The sequence below is a fragment of the Pelodiscus sinensis genome, chromosome 32, assembly GCF_049634645.1.
Source record: "Pelodiscus sinensis isolate JC-2024 chromosome 32, ASM4963464v1, whole genome shotgun sequence".
Taxonomy (NCBI): domain Eukaryota; kingdom Metazoa; phylum Chordata; order Testudines; family Trionychidae; genus Pelodiscus; species Pelodiscus sinensis.
This window is the reverse complement of record NC_134742.1, coordinates 12034970-12057900: the sequence shown is the minus strand read 5'-3', so window position 1 is coordinate 12057900 and position 22931 is coordinate 12034970. Positions and strand designations below refer to the sequence as shown.

General features: G+C 50.4%; 1 protein-coding gene across 3 annotated transcripts; it reads left to right on the top strand.

Moving 5' to 3' along the window:
• The first annotated feature begins 10153 nt into the window (after window positions 1-10153).
• Window positions 10154-21162, top strand: LOC102462293 (C-type lectin domain family 2 member D-like). Of its 3 annotated transcripts, XM_006110386.4 has the most exons (7): window positions 10154-10308; window positions 12085-12640; window positions 14407-14517; window positions 16282-16466; window positions 16994-17097; window positions 17527-17667; window positions 19296-21162. In XM_006110386.4, exons 2-6 carry the CDS (start codon window positions 12451-12453, stop codon window positions 17645-17647), a joined length of 711 nt encoding a protein of 236 aa, XP_006110448.2. In that variant the 5' UTR covers window positions 10154-10308; window positions 12085-12450; the 3' UTR covers window positions 17648-17667; window positions 19296-21162. The 3 variants fall into 3 exon arrangements, with proteins under 3 accessions (XP_006110448.2, XP_075769604.1, XP_075769605.1); XM_075913489.1 differs by having other exon boundaries at window positions 17527-21162; XM_075913490.1 differs by having other exon boundaries at window positions 10179-10320; window positions 17527-21162.
• The last annotated feature ends 1769 nt before the right edge of the window (window positions 21163-22931 follow it).

The window sequence follows — 22931 nt, the reverse complement described above, 5'->3', positions numbered from 1 at the left end:
GGAGACGGCTGGGCACGCAGAGGCTGGTCACTGTCACAGCTCCGTAAGTGATTCAGTGCTTTATGGCTGAGGCAGCTTCTGCTACGGCTTGTGCCTTGAGACACCTGGTGGGGATTGGGGAGCCGTGGGGGAGGGTCGGGACCTTGAGCAGGACAGGGCTCTAGCTGCCCCCTGTCTGGGGAGCAAACTGTGGGATTTCCCCCAGCAGGGGGCGGTGTGGAGCTGCCCAGCCCCCTGGTGGAGCGGGGAGACAGATCCCGGCTCAGGGAGGTGTGAACAGCGGCGGATTTAGGGCAGGGCGAGCGGGGCGGCTGCCCCGGCCCCCGCGCTTCCCGAGGCCCCGCGCATGCGCCATGGCAAAGAAGGGACCCCGCAAAATTTCGCTGCCCGGGGCCCCACGGTGCTGCCCTGGGCCCCGCAGCACTCTCCTCCGCCCCGGGTGTGAAATTACCCTGAGCCTCCCCATTGGGGTGGTGCGTTGGCGAGAGCCTGCAGCAGCCACCTCCCTGCTTCCCGCTTTGGGGTGGGTCACATGGTCCTTGTCCTGCCCTCCCCAATTCCTGCAGCAAGACATAAGTGGCCACTAGCAGCATAATCCTGTGTCCTCCCTCTCCCCCCAACCTTGCCAGTGGCAGGTAACCAGGCCATCCCCTTGCCCCACAGTGCTGCTTGTTGGGCTTTCTGCTCCAGCCCCCCGGGGGAGCTCTAGGAGCACGTTGCATGTCACAAAGGGGGAGGAGACAAGAGTGGAAGGGGTGGGGCCTAAAGCCCCCAGACCATGATTGGTCCTTCCCCTCTGAGTCTGGATTTCAAATGTCCCTTTCATGTCCTTTGTTCATCCTCCTCAGGAAGCTGTAAGCCTTGCTTTTCCAGTCTGCATTCACCAGTCCTGCCTGAACAAGCAGTCATGGGGGTGGAGAGTCTAGTCATCCTTTGAGTTTGCTGCAGGCGCCAGTTAAAAAAAAACTAAATTTTGGGGGGTGCTTTAGAAATGAGAATAGTCCCCCTGAGAATAGTCACCTCAAAAAAAGATATTTTGGCCTTGGAAAGGGTTCAGAAAAAGGCAACTAAAATGATCAGGGGTTTGGAACGGGTCCCATATGAGGAGAGGTTAAAGCGACTGGGTCTTTTCAGTTTAGAAAAGAGGAGACTGAGGGGGGATATGATAGAGGTCTATAAACTCATGAGTGGTGTGGAGAGGGTGCATAAAGAAAAGTTATTTATTAGTTCCCTAAATAGAAGAACTAGAGGACACCAAATGAAATCAATGGGGAGCAGGTTTAAAATGAATAAAAGAAAGTTCTTCTTCACACAGCGTGTAGTCAACCTGTGGAACTCCTTGCCAGAGGAGGCTGTGAAGGCTAGGACTAGAACAGAGTTTAAAGAGAAGCTAGATAATTTCCTGGAGGTTAGGTCCATAAAAGGCCAGGGGATAAAATGGTGTCCCTGGCCTCTGTTTGTCAGAGGCTGGAGAGAGATGGCAGGAGACGAATCACTTGATCATTGTCTTCGGTTCACCCTCTCTGGGGCACCTGGTGCTGGCCACCGTCGGTAGACAGGATACTGGGCTAGATGGACCTTTGGTCTGACCCAGTACGGCCGTTCTTATGTTCTAACCAGCAAAGACAAAGGCAGTGTGTTTAGAATGGGATTTTTCCAACTGCTGGAGCCAAAGTTTTGGGAGCTTTCAGCCCAGGGGCTGGACGTCTCTGGCAATGGGAGCACTCAGCAGAAATTCAGCTCAGCAGGAATTGCTCAGAGGCTAAGGGCATCCAGTGCCAAGACAGGGAAAGGATGGGGTGCTTCAGCTGCAACTTGGGTGAGGAATAAGGGCTTCAGAGCGGGGCTTTATTAATCTGTTTCACAATCCTGTTTGCACAGGCAACCATGGGCATTTGTTTTCTAATCACTATTTGAGATGGCTGCCAACACTTGAGTTTCCAGTTCAACTTTATGACTGCTTTACAAGTTAGAACATTCCCCTCATATCTTTTGCTTCTAATTTCCATTCTTCATCAGAGCAATAGAGCACAGGGCAATAGCCAGTAAACCCAAAAGCAGTGTATTTAGAACAGAATTTTTCCAACCGCTGGGGCAATTGGCCTGTGGAACTCCCTGACACTGGATCTCATCCCAGCCAGAGCCTTAGGAGCCTTCAGGCTAGGAGAACACTTAGCAGAAGCTAAGCTCAGCTCAGCAGGAAGTGCTCAGAGCCTTTGGGCACCCAGCACCAAGACAGGGAAAGGACTGGGTGCGCCTCAGGAAGAATTTGGCTTGTTTAGGAAAAAGAAGACTGAGAGGGGACATGATAGCAATTTTCAAGTACTTAAAAGGTTGTTACAAGGAGGAGGGAGAAAAAAATATTCTCCTTAATCCCTGAGGACAGAACATGAACCACTGGGCTAAAATTGCACCAAGGAGGTTTTATGTTGGATATTAAGAAAAACTTCCTACCTGTCAGAATGGTTAAGCAGTGGAATAAATTGTTTAGGGTAGTTGTGGAATCTCCATCATTGGAGATAGTGAAGGGCAGGTTAGATAAACATCTATCAGAGATTATCTATGGCATTTGGTCATGTCATAAATGCAGGGGATTGGACTTGATGACTTGTAAAGGTTCCTTCCAGTTCTAGTGTTCTGTGATCCCCTAAAATCTAATTTTCCCAGGGCAAGAGTCTTTTGTTCCATTTCAATCCTCCTCTTCCCACCTTTGGAAAAGTACAAAATTCAGAATGGATTCCAGTATGTAGGTTCAACTACAGTTTGGACTTACAAGAAAAACAAGACCATTTTCAAATAATTATCTTGAGCACCAGGCCATTAAGTTCCTTAAGTACCACAAATGGCTTTACTGGAAGAACTAGATTAAGAAGCAGGTTCACACTTCATCTTCACCTAGAAGACTGATACATGCACACAAATAGGATATACGTGTTCAGTGGATTGCAAACTTTTCCATGAGAGGTCACATTCAAAAACATATTTCCATGAGCATATAGGGGCTTAGAATCACAGTGAAAAAAGCAAGACATCGACAGAAGGTGGGAACCTGGCCTAGCAGCAGCAGGGCTGAGACTGGCGGGGGACTGGGGAGTTGTGGCGGATCAGAGCCTCACCACGGGTTTGCAAAGTGACAGTACGGCAAAGAAAGCAACTGCCAGGGAAGGCTGGGTGAACAGGCCAGAGCCTGCAAGTCGCAGGAGGTGAGAACGTGGCTCTGCTCCAGTGCTGGGTCGGGCTCAGCTGGAGCACGGTGCCCTGCGTCAGTCGCCAGTGTCTCTCCAGGCTCCTTTGGAGACGCAAGAGCCCACCAGGGTGCAGCTCAGATCTGGGTCACCTGTCCGGCCAGGGAGCGTCCAGCTGTACAGAGGGGCCCAGCTCGGGGACCAGGACCCGATGGCTGCTGGGGCCCCAGTGAGATGCTGCTTAGCACCCCAGTGCAGAGAGCCAGCGGCCTAATGACGCCTCTGCAGCTATTCAGAGAGCAGATTGATTATCAGTGGGTGATGAAAACCTGTCCTGGGTTTGGCTGAAACTTTCCCACAAGATGGTTCCTCTCTGCTCCCCATGCTGGCTCCTTCCCCTTCTCGCAGCACTGGAGGATCATCTGACATGCTAGCTAGAAAGTTTCCATTTAGCTACCACTTGTGGCTCCCGGCCTGGCCCCTTGTCCCAGCCGCGCCTCGTTCTGTGGAAAGTCAGAAAGGGGAAGAGAAACTTCCCAAGCGGCTGCCAGGCCTTAGCTCACTGCATTGGAGGAGCAAGTCGGTCTCTGGACCTGCCAAGGCTTGTGCATCTGCTGCATTTTAAGCCTGAGTGTGCGAGTGAACTCAGCACGCTCAGCCGGGGGCTTCCAACCAAGCACATGCATCAGGGTCCATGACCAGAGTGGGGGCAGGCATGCCTAGTGGTCAGGTCAGGAGTCACAGCTGGAGCCCAGAGTCAGTGCCCAAACTCAGAACCTGCATCCCAGGCCAGAGCCAAGATCACAGCTGGAGTCAGGAGTCAGAGCTGGTTACCTGGGGGTGGACCAGGTCGAGGCTGGGCTGGCATAAGGCAGGCACTATTCCCAGCCCTGGGCAAATGCTCTGAGCAGCCCCTGAACCGCTGCTGGGTGTAAGAGCCGGTTTTCTGACCCCTCCGATCTGTTAGGCAGGGTAGCCAATCCGGCAGCTGCAGCAGGCCAGCTGTGCTTGTTAGGTGCCAGGACCAGACTTGGCTGCAGACCCTGATACCTGACAACCAGCTGCTGGTTCTGTTTTCCAGCTGCTAAACTCCCCGTGGGGCATTTATGTCTCCTCTCCCTGGGCTGGGGGTTCAGTGGAGCCTACATGTCTTGCAAAGAAGTTTTCAGTCTAGTCAAGGCCTGTCTCTGGGTGAGTGTGGTTACCGCCCTGTCTGATTGCAGCCGTTTGCAACTTCACAAGAAGTTCCTGCAAGTTTATTTTTCGGATTATTTCTTTTCCTTCTTAGCAAGACAGCAATATAAATTGCGCAAAGGCGAAAAGCAACGTCTCTCTTATAGATGCTAGTAAATATTTTCCCCTCCTACGTGTGCAAACACAAAGGTTGACACTGAGCACATGGGTTTATACTTGATTGTATAGCTATATCCTGCAACCCTTTAAAAGCAGCACCAGCCTTCCTCTCAAACCTCCCTGCCCCTCTGCTTAGCACCTCACCTGAGCATCATTTCATCCCAGCCCAGAACCTGAAACACTTCACTATAAAATTGAGATACTTTAATGCATGGGAGAGTTCTTAGGTTATGGTAGTGATTCCTAAAATATCTGACCTGTCATTCTTTGCTCAGGAGCACTGCACAGGAAATGATACAGAAAGGGAATTGGGCGGATATTCTCATTTCTATCATAGTTTTCCTGGTCTCAAAGGGCCCATACAGAATCCACAATGGTGTTGCCCCTAAAGAGTCATCATGCAGCCATTGGTCAATAGTAAAACCTTTGGCAGTGTCCCTTACAGATGTATAGATACCCAAATCATTATACTGTCTGGCTACGTCTAGACTGGCATGATTTTGCGCAAATGCTTTTAATGGAAAAGTTTTTTCGTTAAAAGCATTTGCGCAAAAGAGCGTCTAGATTGGCGCGGACGCTTTTGCACAAAAAGTGCTTTTGCACAAAAGCATCCGTGGCTAGTCTAGATGCGATTTTGTGCAAGAAAGCCCCGATCGCCATTTTCGCCATTGGGGCTTTTTTGCTCCAAACAGTTCTTCCCTGTCTACACTGGCCCTCTTGCGCAAAAACATTTTTACATTTTTACAACCATCTTACATGAGATCATCAGTGTTCTTGCGGAAATTCAAGCGGCCAGTGTAGACAGCTGGCAAGTTTTTGCACAAACACAGCCGCTTTTGCACAAAATCTTGCCAGTTTAGACACACCCTCTTAGTTTGGTGAGTGGCACCAGTGCAGTTATGGTGGAATTATGGTCAAATAGATTCTGGAATCTATAAATGAAAAAAGCAAAGCAATTATCTTTACCAAGTATAAAGCCATACATAGTTCAGAATTAACTACAATTCATTGAGAACCTGGATTTTCATGCCATTCTGTAAGATGAGAGGTTGCCCTCCCCTGCACGGCTGGCCGTGCTCACTTTTGGTCCTCCTACTCCAAAAAGACGTAGGGGACATGGGGCGATTTCCAAGCCAGGCAGTGAAAATGATTACAGCCCCCTGAAAGGTGCTGTGTTAGGAGAGACTGAACAGACTGGGACAGCACCCTGCTGCCAGCAGGCAGCTCCTGGTGACATGACAGTGTTACACATAGCAATGAACAGGCGGTTATGTATGGAGGAGGGGACCGACCCCCAGCAGCCCCACAGGGTTTTAAGCGGGAGCCAGAGCTAGAGCAGCCCCAACCCGGAAGGGATGGCGCAGAGCGTGCACACACACACGCACACACACACTCACTTATGCTCTGCTTGAACCACTGAATTCCTCCAGACCAGGGTGATAGGATTAAGGAAACACCCCAGGCTCATCTGCATTGAAGATAGGACAGAGAGACATCTCCATTAGACACACAGAATAGAGATCAGCATGTCCAAAGCATGGACTGCACTGAACTATGAGATACTTGTAGGCTGTGTCTAGACTGGCCAGTTTTTCTGGAAAATCAGCTGCTTTTCCGGAAAAACTTGCCAGCTGTCTACACTGGCCGCTTGAATTTCCGCAAAAGCACTGACTTTCTACTGTAAGAAATCAGTGCTTTTTGCAGAAATACTATGCTGCTCCCGTTCGGGCAAAAGTCCCTTTTGCACAAAACTTTTGCGCAAAAGGGCCAGTGTAGACAGCTGAGATTTGTTTTCCGCAAAAAAGCCCCGATGGCGAAAATGGCGATTGGGGCTTTTTTGCGGAAAAGCGCGTCTAGATTGGCCACGGATGCTTTTCTGCAAAAAGTGCTTTTGCGGAAAAGCGTCCTGCCAATCTAGATGCTCTTTTCCGCAAATGCTTTTAATGGAAAAGTTTTGCCAGTCTAGACGTAGCCGTAGGGAATCATGCCAGTCTAGACGTAGCCAGTCTAGACGTAGCTGTAGGGAATGATTCCGGACATGCTGCGTGCAGGTGAAACTCAAACAGAGGAGTTATTGGTTCACACAGCTGGTGGAGTACCCATCAGGGGATAACCTGGTGAGCACTACCTTAACCAAAACATACATTAGATTATACATGTAGCAGATGGACGGAGGAGAAGTGATTTGATAGGTCTAGCAGCGGAAGTGAGATATGCACATAAGCCAATGACTACAAAAGTTACACAGCATCTCCGCCCGTTGCCAATTAAACATATTATCGCTAATACAGGTAGTTAATCCTAACAAGCTAAATGAGCCAACATAAACAAAGGCGTGTTGATGGTCATTTTGTCGGCCGGAAATATAATGCATTTCCTGCGGAGGTGGTATTGCTTTGACGCGATCTTTGAGAGCCAAGCTTATTTTCTAGGAACAAAGCAGACAATGAAAAACAATCCCGCGCGGTTGTTTGGATCCGGCCTTATCAAATGGAGGCCTCTTTGGAATGTAGTTGCCAGGGGAACCAGTGTCGGTAACTTCTATCTGTGAGCTGCCCATGCCTAGCCTAATAATTTCAGGTTTGAGTTTGTCAGTTCTCAGCAAGATACCATGGACTGCCTCAGTTTACCCTACAATACTGAAAACAGGAAAGCACTGCCTGGTGAGAATTCTCTGCTCCAGATGCTAATGAACTCGTGTTTGCTCACACCCAGATCAGTAAGTATCCAATCAATTCTAGTCATAAATCCTCTACTGGTATCCAAAATACTGAAACTGCTTTTAAGGAATAAGGGATCTTCCGGAAAAGGGTTTATTTTCCGCAAGATCCTGTCTAGACTGGCGCTTTTCTCCGGCAAAACCCCGAGCTGGAAAAAAGCGGCAGCCGTGTTCATGCAAATGCCGCGGGGGATATTTAAATCCCCCGTGGCATTTGCAATTCCGACTGGTCTCATTAGCATCCCTTTTACAGAAAAGGATGCCAATGTAGACACAGCCCAGAGGTTTTTTTTGGAAAAACAGCCCTTTTTCTGAAAAAACTCCAGTTATGTCCACATTGCAAGCATGTTATTTTGAAATTAAAGAGAAAGAACAGAGGGGTTTTCCCAGCTTTGGTAAACCTCATTCCACAAGGAAGAAGCCTTTTTGTGAAAGAGCTCTTTCGGAAAGAGGCGTGTGTGGATGGTGAAGAGGGAGCTTTTTGGAAAGAAGAGGGAAGAGGAAAAAGCACAGGTGCCCTGGTGGCTAATCCATCCTTAGTAATAATAGCTTACATGTGAGAGAGCATCCATTCAGTGTGGATGCTCTCTTTCGAAAAAGCAAATCACTTTTTCAATGCGCTTTTGTGTGTGGACAGTGTATTTTGGAAGAAGTTTTTTCAGAAGATCTCTTCGGAAAAAAGTTTCTTCCAAAAGAAGCCTGCAATCTAGACATAGCCAGAGTGTCTGGCCAGAAGGAGGGGGCAGGAGCAGTCTGGGGGTGCAGGTTCTGAGTAGAGGGGGTGCATGAGAGGGGCTGGGATGTGAAGTCTTGGCATGGTGGTGAGTGAGGGGGCTGGGGATGCAGGGTTTCAGCTTGGTGGGCTTTGAGTGAGGGGGCTGGAGGTGCAGAATCTTGGCCAAGGGTGTGTGTGAGGGGGTTGGGGGTGTGGGGAGGGGGAGACCTCATGGCTCCTATCACCCTGGAGGATGCATATCTCCCACCTACCCATCCCTGAGCACCAGGGAAGGGGGAGGAGGAGGAGGCTGTGCAGCTCTCACCCCTCCAGAGCAACAATGAGGAGGAAAGGGTGAGGGAGCAGGCTAGCAGCTGAGGGATGCAGAGTGACATGATGGAGGAATTTTTGGTATATGTGTAGAGAGACAAAACCAAACAGATATATCCTGCCTCGAAGCTTTGTATAACCTTTAAGCCTGGACAAGCAGATTTAGAGCCCTATGAAAATTTTGCTTTCTATTGGAACTGTACACATAGCCTTAGCTAGAACATCACAAAGGTTTGGTAATTGAAAATGGCAGCTATCATTCTTTAAATACCTTAGATTTATTTCAGACTTAATTTCAATATTTTAGCATAACTTAAAAAAAAACCCTACCAACCTTTAATCACTCACAGCTTCAGAAGCATTTCATATCAGCCTCATTCCCCATTTATTTCTTCTCCTCAAAGTAAACTGATATAATCAAGACAGAGTCAATTGACCAGGTTCCATTATGAGGGCTGTTAAGAATTTAGAGGGAATTATATTAGTTTCATAGTTGCAGTCCAATTTCTACTGCACCAAGGCGAAGATGCGATGCGAAAATGACCAGTGAAAAACGATGGCTACATCTAGACTGGCATGCTTTTCCGCAAATGCTTTTAACGGAAAAGTTTTTCCACTAAACGCATTTGCGGAAAAGAGTGTCTAGTTTGGCCCGGATGCTTTTCCGCAAAAGCACCCGTGCCAATCTAGACGCGGTTTTCGCCATCGGGGCTTTTTTGCGCAAAACAGTTTTTAGCTGTCTACACTGGCCCTCTTGCGCAAAAGCATTTCCAGAAAAGGGCTTTTGCCCAAGCGGGAGCAGCATAGTATTTGCGGAAGAACACTGACAATCTTACATTAGATCGTCAGTGTTCTTGCGGAAAAACTTGCCAGTCTAGACGCAGCAAATGTGTTTAATCACATGAGCTATATTACAGCTAAGTCATAGTATTTAGAAATGGAATTAGTGTCTAACCAGGGCTCACAAAAGGCCGGAGGAGAGGGGAAGGGCAGCTGCCCCAGGTCAGAGTGATGTAAAAGAGCCCTGGGCCCTTAAATTACTGCTAGCACACTGGATGGCATGGGATGGGCGGTGCTGAAGGGAAGAGGATGCCAAAGGCCCCTGTGGACCAGTGGCAGGTGCACAGGCAGCCAAGTCTAACCCAGTGACCTCCCATCTGTCTGGATTAGTTCTCCTTGGCTGTGTCCAGACTCAGGGGTTTTTTCGGGAAAAGTAGCCTTTTTCCGAAAAAACTTCACCTGCGTCTAGACTGCAGCCGCGTTCTTTCGAAATTAAATCAAAAGAACGCGGCTTTTCTTTCGACGGCGGTAAACCTCATTTCACGAGGAAGAACGCCTTCTTTCGAAAGTGCTTCTTTCGAAAGAAGGCGTTCTTGAATGTAAATAGGGCTTCTTCGAAAGAGAGCATCCAGACTCACTGGGTGCTTTCTTTCGGAAAAGCAGCTTGCTCTTTCGAAAGTTCCGCGTGCAGTCTAGACGCTCTCTTTCGAAAGAGGCTCTTTCGAAAGTATCTTTCAAAAGAGCCTCTTTCGAAAGAGGCTTGCAGTCTAGACATAGCCCTAGTGTCCCAATGAACCCTATCCGAAGTGAACCCCGTACGTGTGGATCCACGCCTCCCTCTCCCCGTGACCAGAGGTTGCAAAAAGTTTCCCATGGACCACTTGTACCTGGATGGGTAGCAAAAACTGGGCTAAGCCAAAACCGACACACTCGTCTGTCAGTAACTACTACTGGGAGCAGATCTGCAGAGCAGGCTGCTGGCACCGGCCCCACAGAGCCTGTTGGCTCTGATCCCAGGGACACCCCGGCCTCGAGCGCTCGTATGCTTAGGGTGGGCGGTGGACATGACGGGCTGTTGGGGCGTTTCTGTTTCACGTCCTGGGAAGCGGCTAGAGCAGGAGGAGGAGCTGCTATCGGGGGCAGTTGCTACAATCCCTCCTGCACGGGGTGGCAGACAGAACCGCGCTCCGGGGCTGGGCTGGAATTAACCTGTCGCTGCTGCCCAGGTGAGAAGAGCTGTAAGTGCAGAGGGGCATTGCCTGGGGAGGGTCTGGGCTGGCTCCCCCGGCTTTGTCTTACGGATCCGGTTTCACTCCCACGCATTGGCCCTGGGGGGCTACGAGGGGCCGGTCGCAGGGTGACTCCCACGGGCAGGAGGGTGCCCCGGGCCGGCCGCAGTGAGCGGGGGCACGTCTCGGTGCGTATGTGTTTGTGCTGACTCTGGGTCCCGCAGCGCCAGGCTGGCAGCGCAGTGTAGACGTGCCCTAGCAACTCACTGGCACGGGCTAAGCCGGTGTAGCTGCCAGGGGGCTGGTGGGGAGGCAGGTGTGAGGCAGCAAGGGGAGAATTCTAACCCAGGGGCATTTCACACCCCGAGGCAGGGGGCAGGGATGGTACAAGAGGCCGGGCAGGAGGGAACCCAAGTCCCACTGTGCACATTGGAGACTCTCCCTATTGAAACTTCTGCAACTTCTGGCTCCCACGTTCCTGCCCCTGTAGTACGTTATGGCACCAAATAGGGGTACGGAGTAGCTGTTACCTGCCCTAGCCTGTAGCTGTGCATGCCCATGCCTAGTGTTTCTCAACTTTTTTTTATAAAGTGCCCCCCCTTTTTAAAAGTACCCCTAGTATCTACAGTTTTCAGACACACACACAATTTTTTTCTACCCTTGCAACACATTTGTTTAAACCCCTTAATTGTAGCTGGGTGGGAGATGACATTTTTGGGTGTAAAAAGTATGAAAATGATAAAGCACTGCAAAACTTAAAACACAAATTCCATTTTCTCCAAATGTCAGTTTTGTTAACACACCCCCTCCACCGCAGACTTCTCTCTAGTACTCAGAGGCTATGTCTACACTGGCGGCTAAGAACACGTCCACACGGCCGTGTGCTTTTGCGCAAGAGTTCCATGGCCGTGTGGACGCTCGCTTGTGCAAGAAAGCTGTGAGGGCCGTTTTCGCCATAGGGCTTTCTCGTGCAAGAAACCCCTGCCGTGCGTCCACACTGCCCTCTTGCACAAGAGAGCTTACACCTGTTAGAAAAGAGCGTAGCTCTGGCGCAAGAAGCCCTCTTCTCCCACGCTTTACTGTAAATCTTCTTGCGCAAGAGCGAGCCGGCAGTGTGGACGCGCTGCGGAAGAACGGCCATTCTTGCCCAAGAACCCGGCAGCGTAGACATAGCCTAAGGGTGCTGTACCACTGGTTGAGACACATTGCCCTCGAAGAGCTGTGAGAGGGGGAGCTGTTTGTTTAGCTGCCTGTTACTGATCGGTTGATTGAAATAACATTTTTCCTTGGGGGCTAATGTTGTTCTGCAGCTGCTTTCAAAGGCCAGGTCAGAACCATGCCCCTCCCTCACTTAAAAAAGACAGCAAATCCCAATCTGATGACGAGGGCTAGGCTCCTACACCAGGCACCACAACCTGTGGAACTCCCTGCCCAAAGAAATCATTGGTCAATTTTTTCTGACTCGTGCCCAGCTCCTGGCATTTATAGGGATGATGGGACCATTCTAACTATCAGTATCATGGAATAACCTGCAGATGGAAGGACTCTAAGCCCTCCTGTGGCAAGGCACAAGCCCCAGCTTCTAACCAATGGGGGTGAAGGAGGAATTGATCCTTGGGGCAGGTTATCCCGCCCCTCCTAGGGGAGCAGCTGGTGCTGGCTGGAGTTGGCCAGCTTTGTCGGCTCCACCTGCCCCGGCTGTGCAGGGCTGGGAATGGGCAGATAAACCGGCGACACCAGCCAGCCCGAGTGACTTAGCAATTCTCTCCACAGGAGCCTGCCTGGCCAGTCCCTGCTGGGCGCCAGGGAAGAGACGCGGAGTCAGGATAATTCAGCACCCGGAGCTGGTTTGGTCGGTGCCTGCTGAGGCTTGCTAGGGATAAAAGCAGCAACCAAGAGAGCTTTGGAACAGCTCCTTTGAAACCTGCTCAGACCCAGCCAGGCTGGTCGGTATTTTGGCAAAACTCCCCAGCAAAGGATATTGCAAAGGGGGGTTCCCAGATCACCCCACGTAGCCAAACCACGCCTGAGCCGTAACTGAGGGAGCTGGTTTGAAACTGCCCTTTGGAAGGGCCCTGCCAGACCCAGTGGGAACAGGCCGTAGTGACTGCTGGCTGCAGAAAGGGGGTTCAAGTGACCATGTCTCCACTTTCGGAGCCCACACGTCTGTCGGAGAGAGAAGAGATGGCAAATGTGTCACCTCCCGATGAGGGGATGCAGCCGGATCCACTCCCGGACTCCAAGGAAACCCAAAGGGAACAAAATGGGGAGACTCATGTTGCGACCATCCCCGCACAGAGCGGAAGGAGACGCCCGACGGGTGTTGCAGGTACAGCGCTAGCGGCCTCGCTGGGCCCGTCTCACACGGCCCAAGTGGCGCTCACACCGCGAGGGCCTTTATCGCCTCTGCTCCGTGGAAAAGACACTTCAACCAGCCACGGCCTTTAGCCTTTAGCTCTGTGGGTACGTCTACACTAGCCCCCAGTTCAATCTAGGGAGGCTAATGAGGGCGAGCGAAATTGCAAATGAAGCGCGGGATTTAAATACCCCACGCTTCATTAGCATGTTCCCGGCCGGTCGCCATTTTAGAAATCGACTAGCCCGAAGTAACTGCCCATGTCTACACGCGGCAGTGAAACGGGATTCCGAATTAAAGCCCTAAATCGAATTAGCTGTTATTCCTCCTGCAATGAGGTTTACCAGCTAATTCGATTTAGGGCTTTAATTCGGAATCCCGTTTCACTGCCGAGTATAGACGTGGGCAGTTACTTCGGGCTAGTCGATTTCTAAAATTGGGGATATTTAAATCCCACATTTCATTTGCAATTTCGGTCGCCCCCGTTAGCTTCCCTAGATCGAACTATGGGGCTAGTGTAGACATACCCTGTCTCTCTACCCACTGGTCCCCGCTTCAGTCCCTGTCTAGTCACCTAACGGCCTCCCTCGGGCCAGACAGGCTGGTCACACTTCCATCCCCATCCTGTGGGTGGGGGAAAGGCTTTTTGAACACGACTGAGGTTTCTCCTCCCCTTGTTTCGCTTCAACGTGGGCAGGGGTCCAACTGGAAACCAGGCCGGTTGTCATGGTAACGGGCAAGTTATCGCTCCGAGGGGGTTTTGTGTCGGAAGTAGGAAATGAATCAGGTTTTGGTTTAAAATGTGAGGGTCTCTGCTCCCTCTCCCCCCACAGCCTCTCCCTTTTTAAATACACACGTTTCCTGGAAAGCGTTTGGAGGGAGCACTTTGAAATCTCAAAATGAAACCCCCAATTGTGTTGTTTTGTTTTTGAAAGGGGAAAGGGCTTTTCCTCTATTTGAAATGAAAAGTTTCACCCCCTGCTCTCTCCCTTTCCCTCTGTCTCCTTGCAAAATATCATAAGAACATAAGAACGGCCGTACTGGGTCAGACCAAAGGTCCTTCTAGCCCAGTAGCCTGTCTGCCGACAGTGGCCAGCACCAGGTGCCCCAGAGAGGGTGGACCGAAGACAATGATCAAGCGATTTGTCTCCTGCCATCTCTCTCCAGCCTCTGACAAACAGAGGCCAAGGACACCATTTTATCCCCTGGCTAATAGCCTTTTATGGACCTAACCTCCATGAAATTATCTAGCTTCTCTTTAAACTCTATTATAGTCCTAGCCTTCACAGCCTCCTCTGGCAAGGAGTTCCACAGGTTGACTACACGCCGTGTGAAGAAGAACTTTCTTTTATTCGTTTTAAACCTGCTACCCATTAATTTCATTTGGTGTCCTCTGGTTCTTCTATTTAGGGAACTAATAAATAACTTTTCTTTATCGGCCCTCTCCACACCACTCATGATTTTATAGACCTCTATCATATCCCCCCTCCGTCTCCTCTTTTCTAAACTGAAAAGTCCCAGTCGCTTTAACCTCTCCTCATATGGGACCCGTTCCAAACCCCTGATCATTTTAGTTGCCCTTTTCTGAACCCTTTCCAAGGCCAAAATATCTTTTTTGAGGTGAAAATATCTTTTTTGAAAATATCCTCCCGCCCTTTTATTTAAACCGGCTTCGCCCGCTGCTGCCAATCCACGCCGGGTTTGTCCCACGAGAGCATTGGTGGCTTGTTCTGTTCCAGGTTTGCTGGCTGGAACACAGATATGTGACCCGGTTCTCTGTGGCTCGCTGTGCGTCCTCGTCCTCTTCAGCCTCACCCTCATTATCATCTTCACCGTCACAGCTCAGTCACGTAAGTACGGCGCCGGCACTGACTTCAACTCTGCGCCGCACACTTGGTGCTGGAAACATCACAGTTCCACCGGACTTCTCCCCCCACTCCTGCTTCAGCTCTCACATCAGACTCTGCTGAGCTCTTGGCTTTTTTGTGGGGTCTGTCCAGCTCCCCTCAGCGACCAGCTCCCTCCTGCTGTCAGCTCACTCTGTGTGTTGCCCAATCATGCCTGGCTACCCAGGGCTGTGAGTCACTGGGTCACCCCCCTACCTCCGCTGGGAGGGAGCCAGACCTGTGCCCGGCTGTCAGCTCCTTGCCCTCATCAGCCCGGCAAGCCCTCTCCTCCAGTGACATCAACGTCCCTGCACTGCACGTGGCTAGTATCCCAGAGCACTGTGCTGGCCGGAAACAGGCATCTACACTATGTGAGTGTGGAGGTGCAGAGCGAGGGAGACGCCACAGGCTGAGGCAGCCTACAGCCACTGAGACGAGTGCAAACCTGACTAGCATCAGAACCGTTGTGTGGGTCCCCCCATTGATCTGGGTGCCAGGGCTGCACGAGGGGCAGGTCAAGGAGTCGTTTGGCCCCATACGGAGCTGGGCAGCCAGGAGGGAGACGTGGGGAAGAGGGAGCGTGGGGAGCAACCTGAATAACTTGGGGTGCTGCGTTAACATTTGAACCTGGCGTCACCCCAAGTCTGTTCCTTGCATAATCAGTTCCCTTTGCCCCATGAGCCAAGCGAACAATGTGATTTTCAGCACATGCAAAATTGGAAGGAGGAGAGAGGATGGGGGGTGCATGACAGGTCATCACATTAGCTGGCCCTTTTCCCAGTGCCGATAGGATAAGGGTCTCAGGATTTCTAGCTGTATTTCCAGTGAGCCGTAGAGCAAGTCTGCACTTAAAACACTGCATCGGCACCGCTGCACGGCCCTTGCACGTTAATGAAGCTGATAGGAGAGCGTATTAAAGCCACCCCCCACCTCCAGAGAGGGTGGCTCTATGCGCCAACATAACTCTGCCTACGTGGGAGGTGGTAACATTGCTCAGGGGGGTGGATTTTTTTACACCCCGGGAGACGTCGTTACTCCAATGTAGTGACGTTTTTCACAAATTCACCTCACATCGGTGCTAAATGCAAGGCAGGCATGGCACACCGATGGGTGTTTGCCACCCGTGGCTCCGGCTACATGTCCGGGGCTATTGGCACGGATTAACAAACGGATCCGATCTTCTTGGGCCTGTAAAGGGGCTGTTCCAAAAGACCACGGCTGCTGGCCACTTTTCTAACCTGAGCATCTCCCCTGCTGTTGCAGAGGTAACCACACCACCTGGTGGCTCTTCGCATGGTCTCCGTGGCTGGCTGATAGAGTACTAGACTCTAGAACTGGAAGGGTACAGGCAGTGGGACTATTTTGGGATAATCTGGAAATAGAAACGCCGTGTCTTTTAAATGCACCCGTTATCTCGAAATAATGGTCACGCTATTTCAGCATCCCAGCAACCTTCGTTCCACGAGGGTTAAGGGACGTGTCAAAATAGACTCAAAATAAGCTATGCAATTTCTGTAGTGCCAATTGGGTGGCTGGTTTCAAATTAAGGGTGCTGTCTGGACGCATCCGAAGGGACCTCGAGAGCTTATCAAGTCCAGTTCAAGCACAAACCCAGCTTTCCACAATGTTGAGTGGAGGGATCTGATGTGGGGTCACTGGAGGCTTGTTCCCTTGGCTACAGAGAGAGAATAGGGCAAATCTCTCACCCTGCTGCTTTTTAATTTTCAGGAAAGACAAGTGAGCCCTGCCCAGCTGGTGCTGCCTGCTCAGGGGCCACCTGCCCCAACAGCTGGGTCGGATACCAGGGGAAGTGTTACTATTTCTCCAAGGGTGAAGGGAACTGGACCGACAGCCAGAGCAACTGCTCTGCCCTGAATGCCTCCCTGGTGGGGATTGACAGCACCCAGGAACTGGTGAGAGAGAGAAACAGAAGCATTATAAATACCACAGCCAAAGTTTTCTCTAATTTTTACGGTCGATGTGCAGAATAAATTTTGTTCTGTGCACCAAGGCACGTGTGAATGTGCACCACTAGTAGAAACACAATCCCAGCTGTGGGTGCTCTGCTAATCAGCTGGGCGGTGCTGGAATCTCCTCTGAGCAGCTGCACAAGTGCCAGCTCACAGGGAACACTGACCACAAGGCAAGTGAAAATTGGCCATAGCTCCGCAGGGGGCAGTGAGATCTCATGACAAAGCTGATGGAGTTTCCCCAGCAGAGGGTCAGGATCAATGCTGGGCTGGGGTTACCCCAGCACGACCTGCTGCTGATCAGAGCAGGGAAGAGCATTGGCTCTGAGGATGGGCGGGGGGAAGAGGGGTCACTGGATCGGAGCTGCGGGTGGAGAATTCCCACCCTGGACAGGTCACCCTGAGAGTGGCAGCACAGAAAAGCCAGCACAGACCGTGGTGAGCTCAGATCCATTTGCTTTATGTAACAGGAGTTCATGAAGCGCAATAGAGAATCCTACGATCACTGGATCGGCCTATGGAAGAGCCCTGGCCAGTCCTGGGAATGGTCCAATGGCACCAAATTCAACTCCTCGTGAGTCCCTTTTCCTTTGATTCACTAAGTGTTGGGTCACGTCCCTGGTACAAGCACCAGCTGGTACAAAGTGAAGCCACCACCCTATATGGTAACTCACATTACTGTGAGCCCTGGTCCCTGGGCGTTCTGTGCCATGTGGCTCAGGACCTGCAGTGTTCTGATGAAGAGGGGGAAACTGAGGCACAGCACCACCCGCCCAATGTCACCCAGGAGGCCTGGAGCACAGCCAGGACTTGAATGCAGATGTGCCAAGTCCAAGGTGAGGGCTTTTAACCACCTGGCCACCCTGCCTCTTACGTAAGCTGTCACAGAAATGAAACTCCAGTGCCCGGAGCCGCGGGGCCTGGCTTGCTTGGCCAAATAGGGGCCGATGCGCTGTGCGTGCAAGTAGTGCTGATGCTCTTGATTTGTTCGTTGCTGCGACAGGCTCTTCATACGAGGCGGAGGCGATTGTGCTTATGTGGACAGCGAGGGGATTGCCTCTTCCAGCTGCTCTGGACAGTTGCGCTGGATCTGCTGCAGGCCAGAGGGAAGGACAAAGCCATAGGTCCTGTCCGCTATTTGAAGGCAAGTCCGGCCCCGTTTCGCTGCCTGTCGGGAGAGGCGCTGGGGGACGTGCAGTGCCCGGGGGACCATGTGGCAGCAGGCTGGGGAAGGAAGCAGCTGCCCGGTATCTGCAGCAACGCCCTGCACCCCCGTTGGAGGTGGGGTGCAGAAAGGAAGACACCCCAACATAGAGCCGAACCACCTGGCAACTCAAGGTTTGAGGGGTTGCCACCAGAGGTGCTGGAACAAAGCACTTGTCACCAGCCATAAAGGGGGGGGGGGAGGGAGTAGGGATGGGGCCTCAGTTCTGGCTTGCGCTGGGTTGGGAGCTCATACCTCCCCTCCCCCACCCCCGACAGGGGCTGCTGCCACCCTGCTTTGCTGCCTCTTTATCAGAAGCAGCAGCGCAGGGCCACAGCCAGCCAGGCTGAGTGGGGAGCTGCTCTTGAAACCGACTCCCCTTGTGGACCAGCTCCCACCTGGCAGCCCGTGCTGCTGCAAGTGGAGCTGTAATTATAGCAGGAAGATTAATTGGTGAATATGAGATGCAAGGTATAATGGCACAAAGAATTATATATACCAAAAAAAAAAAAAAGAGTTGGGAGCAAATACCAAGATACCAGAGGTAGATGGACCAGCTAGAAGAATGAATGCAAATCAGAGTAAAAGCAGTCCCATTGTTGGTCTTATTAGGCTTGTCAGTATAAGCTACTATGAGCCGGCAAGTACATTTACAGTAAAGCGTCAGACCAGAGGGCTTCTTGTGCGAGAGTTATTCCTCTTCCCACAAGGAATAAGCCCTCTTGCACAAGAGGGCAGTGTAGATGGGAAACAGGGGTTTCTTGCGCAAGAAACCCCTGTGGCTAAAACGGCCATCAGAGCTTTCTTGCACAAGAAAACATCCACACTGCCAGGGATGCTCTTGTGCAAGAGCACATGGAAGTGTGGACATGCTCTTGTGCAAGACCTTTTGCACAAGAACTCGTGTGCAAAACAGTTCTTGCACAAGAAACCTGTAGGCGATGTCTACCTTGGCGGGTTCTTGCGCAAGAACCCGCAGAGCATCCGCACGGCCCGCCTGCTCTTGCACAAGAAGATTTACAGTACGGTGGCGGAAGACAGGGCTTCTCGCACAAGAGCTACACTCTTTTCTAACAAGTGTAAGCTCTCTTGTACTTGGGTTTCTTGCTCAAGAAAGCCCTATGGCTAAAATGGCCATCAGAGATTTCTTGTGCAAGAGAGCATCCACACTGCCAGGGATGCTCTTGCACAAAAGCACATGGCGGCGTGGATGTGTTCTTGCACAAGAGGTCCTTGCGCACGAACCCGCCAGTGTAGACATAGCCGAAGGGGGGCTTAGACACCAGAGTAGTCTTGCCAGATGCTTTCTCCAAAAATCCTGAACGTGGCAGGAAAAAACTTGGTTGAGCCAAAACAAAACCAGGAGACAAAAATAGTTGAGCAAAAAACAGGGAGAACAAAAAAAAGTTGCTGCACCTTTAAGAATCCCCACGCTCCTTGCTTCCCCAGCCCATCCCAGACATGGCAGGGGAAGAATATCCCTGCCGGCCTTCCATCCAAGAAAAACAGAAAATACCAGACGTTTCACATGTCTGATATTTTCTGTTTTGTTTTATTTTACCGGACAGGGGCAAGAAATAATGGACTCTTCAGGCAAAAAACGGACCTGGGAACCCTAGCTGGTGGAGGGAAGTGTCCTGAAGAGGATGCCGAGGTCAAAGAGAAACATGGGGAAACACCAGCTAGAGCAGCCTTTCTTAAACTGTGTCCTGTGGCACACCGGTGTGCTATGAATCAGAGATGTGCTGCTGAAAATAGAATTAAAAATGGTCAGCCTTAAAGGGACAGGCGACTCCCCCCCCCCCCCAATAATTTTCCCCCTGACTATTTTTTGTCTTCCTTTTTTTCCCTCTTTTTTCTCAATAACTTTTTCCTGGCCTCTTTTCTTTTTCTTTGGCTCAACAAAAACTCCTTGGCGTTCCTCATTTAAAAAAAATTGTTTGGTGTTCCTCCGTCTTCAAAAGTTTAAAAAACACTGAGCTAGAAAGAGGCGTCCAGTGAGTCAACAAGCTAATTCCCAGGACAGGCGGCTGGAGACGTCGTGGTGGTGAGTCTGCCTCGTGACAGTGCTATTAGACTATTTCGGCTGCGTCTAGATTGGCATGATTTTCCAGAAATGCTTTTAACAGAAAAGTTTTCCGTTGAAAGCATTTTCGGAACAGAGCGTCTAGATTGGCATGGACGCTTTTCCGCAAAAGCACTTTTTGCGGAAAAGCGTCCATGCCAATCTAGACGTGCTTTTCCGCAAAAAAGCCCCAATCGCCATTTTCGCGATCGGGGCTTTTTTGTGGGAAACGAATCTGAGCTGTCTACATTGGCCCTTTTGCGCAAAAGCTTTGCGCAAAAGGGACTTTTGCCTGAATGGGAGCAGCATAGTATTTCCGCAAGAAGCACTGATTACTTACAGTAGGAAGTCAGTGCTTTGCGGAAATTCAAGCGGCCAGTGTAGACAGCTGGCAAGTTTTTCTGGAAAAACTGGCCAGTCTAGACACAGCGGCTATGTCTACACTGGCATGATTTTCCGGAAATGCTTTTAACGGAAAAGTTTTCCGTTAAAAGCATTTTCGGAAAAAGCGCGTCTAGATTGGCAGGATGCTTTTCCGGAAAAGCACTTTTTGCGGAAAAACGTCTGTGGTCAATCTAGACGTGTTTTTCCACTAAAAATCCCCGATCGTCACTTTCGCAATCGGGGCTTTTTTGCGGAAAAGAAATCTCTGCTATCTACACTGGTCCTTTTCTGGAACAGTTTTCCGGAAAAAGACTTTTGCCCGAACGGGAGCAGCATAGTTTTTCCGGAAAAGCACTGAAGATTTTTACATTAGATCGTCAGTGCTTTTCCGGAAATTCAAGCGGCCAGTGTAGACAGCTGGCAAGTTATTCCGGAAAAGCGGCTGATTTTCCGGAATAATTTGCCAGTGTAGACACAGCTTTTGTTGTTTTTCTAGAATAAGCTAAGCTATGCCCCGGCATATCCATGCTCCGGCAGTCGATGCACTGGGGGTTGTACTTAGGTTTCCCACTCTGGTTCCCCACTTTCTCAATGCAGTATTTTGTACCAATATTCGTGGGGGAGTTTCCCCTTTACGTGAACTGTTGAGTGGTTGGTTTGTTTACTGGGCTGATGGCCTGAGCATCCTCAGGAGGAGGCAGAAGGCTGCACAGATTTCAGAACCTCCTAGCTGCTAGTTACAATACCGTCTCCCATCTTTAGACTCACAGATGGATAGAGCAGGCTGCTCAAAGACTGTGGAAGACTCAGGCAAACTCAGCCAAAGCTGTGGTGGTGGGTTTTTTTGGTCACCAATACTTTCTAGCTGACCTATTTTATTTCAATGTTTGTTTACTTGTATTTCTGACGTTTACATTGGATTGTTTGGGTTATTTTACAAGAAACTTTTGATAAAGCTATGTAAAATAAATATATTTTGTCCTTTTTCGGATTTGATTGTATCACTTCTTCCTTCCGAGTCCTTGGCCCCCACCCCTCCCTTTCCCATGAGGCTCCACCCCCCCTCTATATCCACCCCGGAAGACTTCACCCCCTGCTGTCTCTTAGCTAGGTACCCTGGCCATCCCTCATTCCAGCATCTCTGCTCTGGGAGATGCTCCTCCTGTGTGTGAAGAGTTGCAATAAGCATCAGTCACTGAATCCTGGGCTGCCGGGTGCTTTGCTACGGGAATTGGTTTCAGGCAGTAGGGACGGGCAGTGGAGCAAACCCTAACCCACCCAGAGGTAACAAATGCAGATCTTGAAAGATAAGGAAAAGTTAGACGAAATTCAAAGCTTCTAGTCGCGGGGAAACTAGCTCTGGATGGAAAGTAGACGGTCCAAAAATAAACAAGAGGGATTAAAACTGAAATATCAGTGGTGGGTGGACCAGGCCCTGCGGCCCCCTGCTGGAGGCCCTATGACTCTATCACACCCTGCCCCAAATAGACAATAGGGAGGTCCTCCAGGCAGGCTAGAGAGGCTGCAGGAGAAGCAGCCAATCAGAGGCCAGGAAGGCCCTATAAAAGGAACCGAAGGAGCAGACAGCAGTCAGTGTCTCTGGAGGCCTCAAGGTATGTAGAACCTGGACACTGGCTGGCGGAGGGAGTGGCAACAGCATGGACAAGCTCCTCTTTCGAAAGATCGCGTCTAGACTGCAGGCGGATCTTTCGAAAGAGAAATCCGCTTTTTCGAAAGAGAGCACCCAGCGAGTCTGGATGCTCTCTTTCGAAGACGGCCTCTTTACATTGAAGAATGCCTTCTTTCGAAAGAGGAACTTTCGAAAGAAGGCGTTCTTCCTCGTAAATTGAGGTTTACCGCCATCGAAAGAAAAGCCGCGTTCTTTCGAAATAATTTCGAAAGAACGCGGCTTGAGTCTGGACGCAGGGGAAGTTCTTTCGAAAAAAGGCTACTTTTTTCGAAAGAACCCCTGAATCTGGACACGGCCTAGGTGTGTGGGCTACACCAGCACTCTTGCATCTTGGACCCATTCCTACTGGAGCTGAGCAGAAACTGGAATTTCCACACTGGAAAGTTTTCCATTTCGGACACATTTTTTTTTTTTTAATAAATTAGAAAGAAAAGTCTGCTCAGGGATGGAACACACAGCAACCCTGGGAACCTCAGATCCCAGGCTTCCCATTAAGAAGTAGGAGAATTCTTCGAGCTTTCCGTTAAAAGCATTTGCGGAAAAGAGCATCTAGATTGGCACGGACGCGTTTCCGCAAAAGCACTTTTTGTGGAAAAGCGTCCGTGCCAATCGAGACGCGCTTTTCCGCAAAAAAGCCCCGATCGCCATTTTCGCGATCGGGGCTTTTTTGCGCAAAACAAATCTGAGCTGTTTACACTGGCCCTTTTGTGCCAAAGTTTAGCTCAAAAGGGACTTTTGCCCAAATGGCAGCAGCATAGTATTTCCGCAAGAAGCACTGATTTCAGACAGTAGGAAGTCAGTGTTCTTGCGGAAATTCAAGCAGCCAGTGTAGACAGCAGATTTTGCGGAAAAACTTGCCAGTTTAGACACAGTCCAGAGCAGAAGGCAGAGGATGGGAACCCCTTTTGCTAAGCAAAAAAGATATTGGGCTTTGAAAGCTCCTCATACGGTCCTGTGGGACTTGACTTTGTACCCAGTTTGATTGCTCTGCTACAGAACAGACCGAAGGTCACTGGGACAAATATTGATGCAGCCAGTAATGAGTAAAGAGACGAGGGGCTGTGT

Bases quoted from the DNA above. Each gene is read 5' to 3' on its own strand.
- LOC102462293 (XM_006110386.4), top strand. From the start codon at position 12,451: ATGTCTCCACTTTCGGAGCCCACACGTCTGTCGGAGAGAGAAGAGATG. The intron at 12,641-14,406 runs GTACAGCGCTAG...GTTCTGTTCCAG, and splicing joins ACGCCCGACGGGTGTTGCAG to GTTTGCTGGCTGGAACACAG. The intron at 14,518-16,281 runs GTAAGTACGGCG...TTTAATTTTCAG, and splicing joins CACCGTCACAGCTCAGTCAC to GAAAGACAAGTGAGCCCTGC.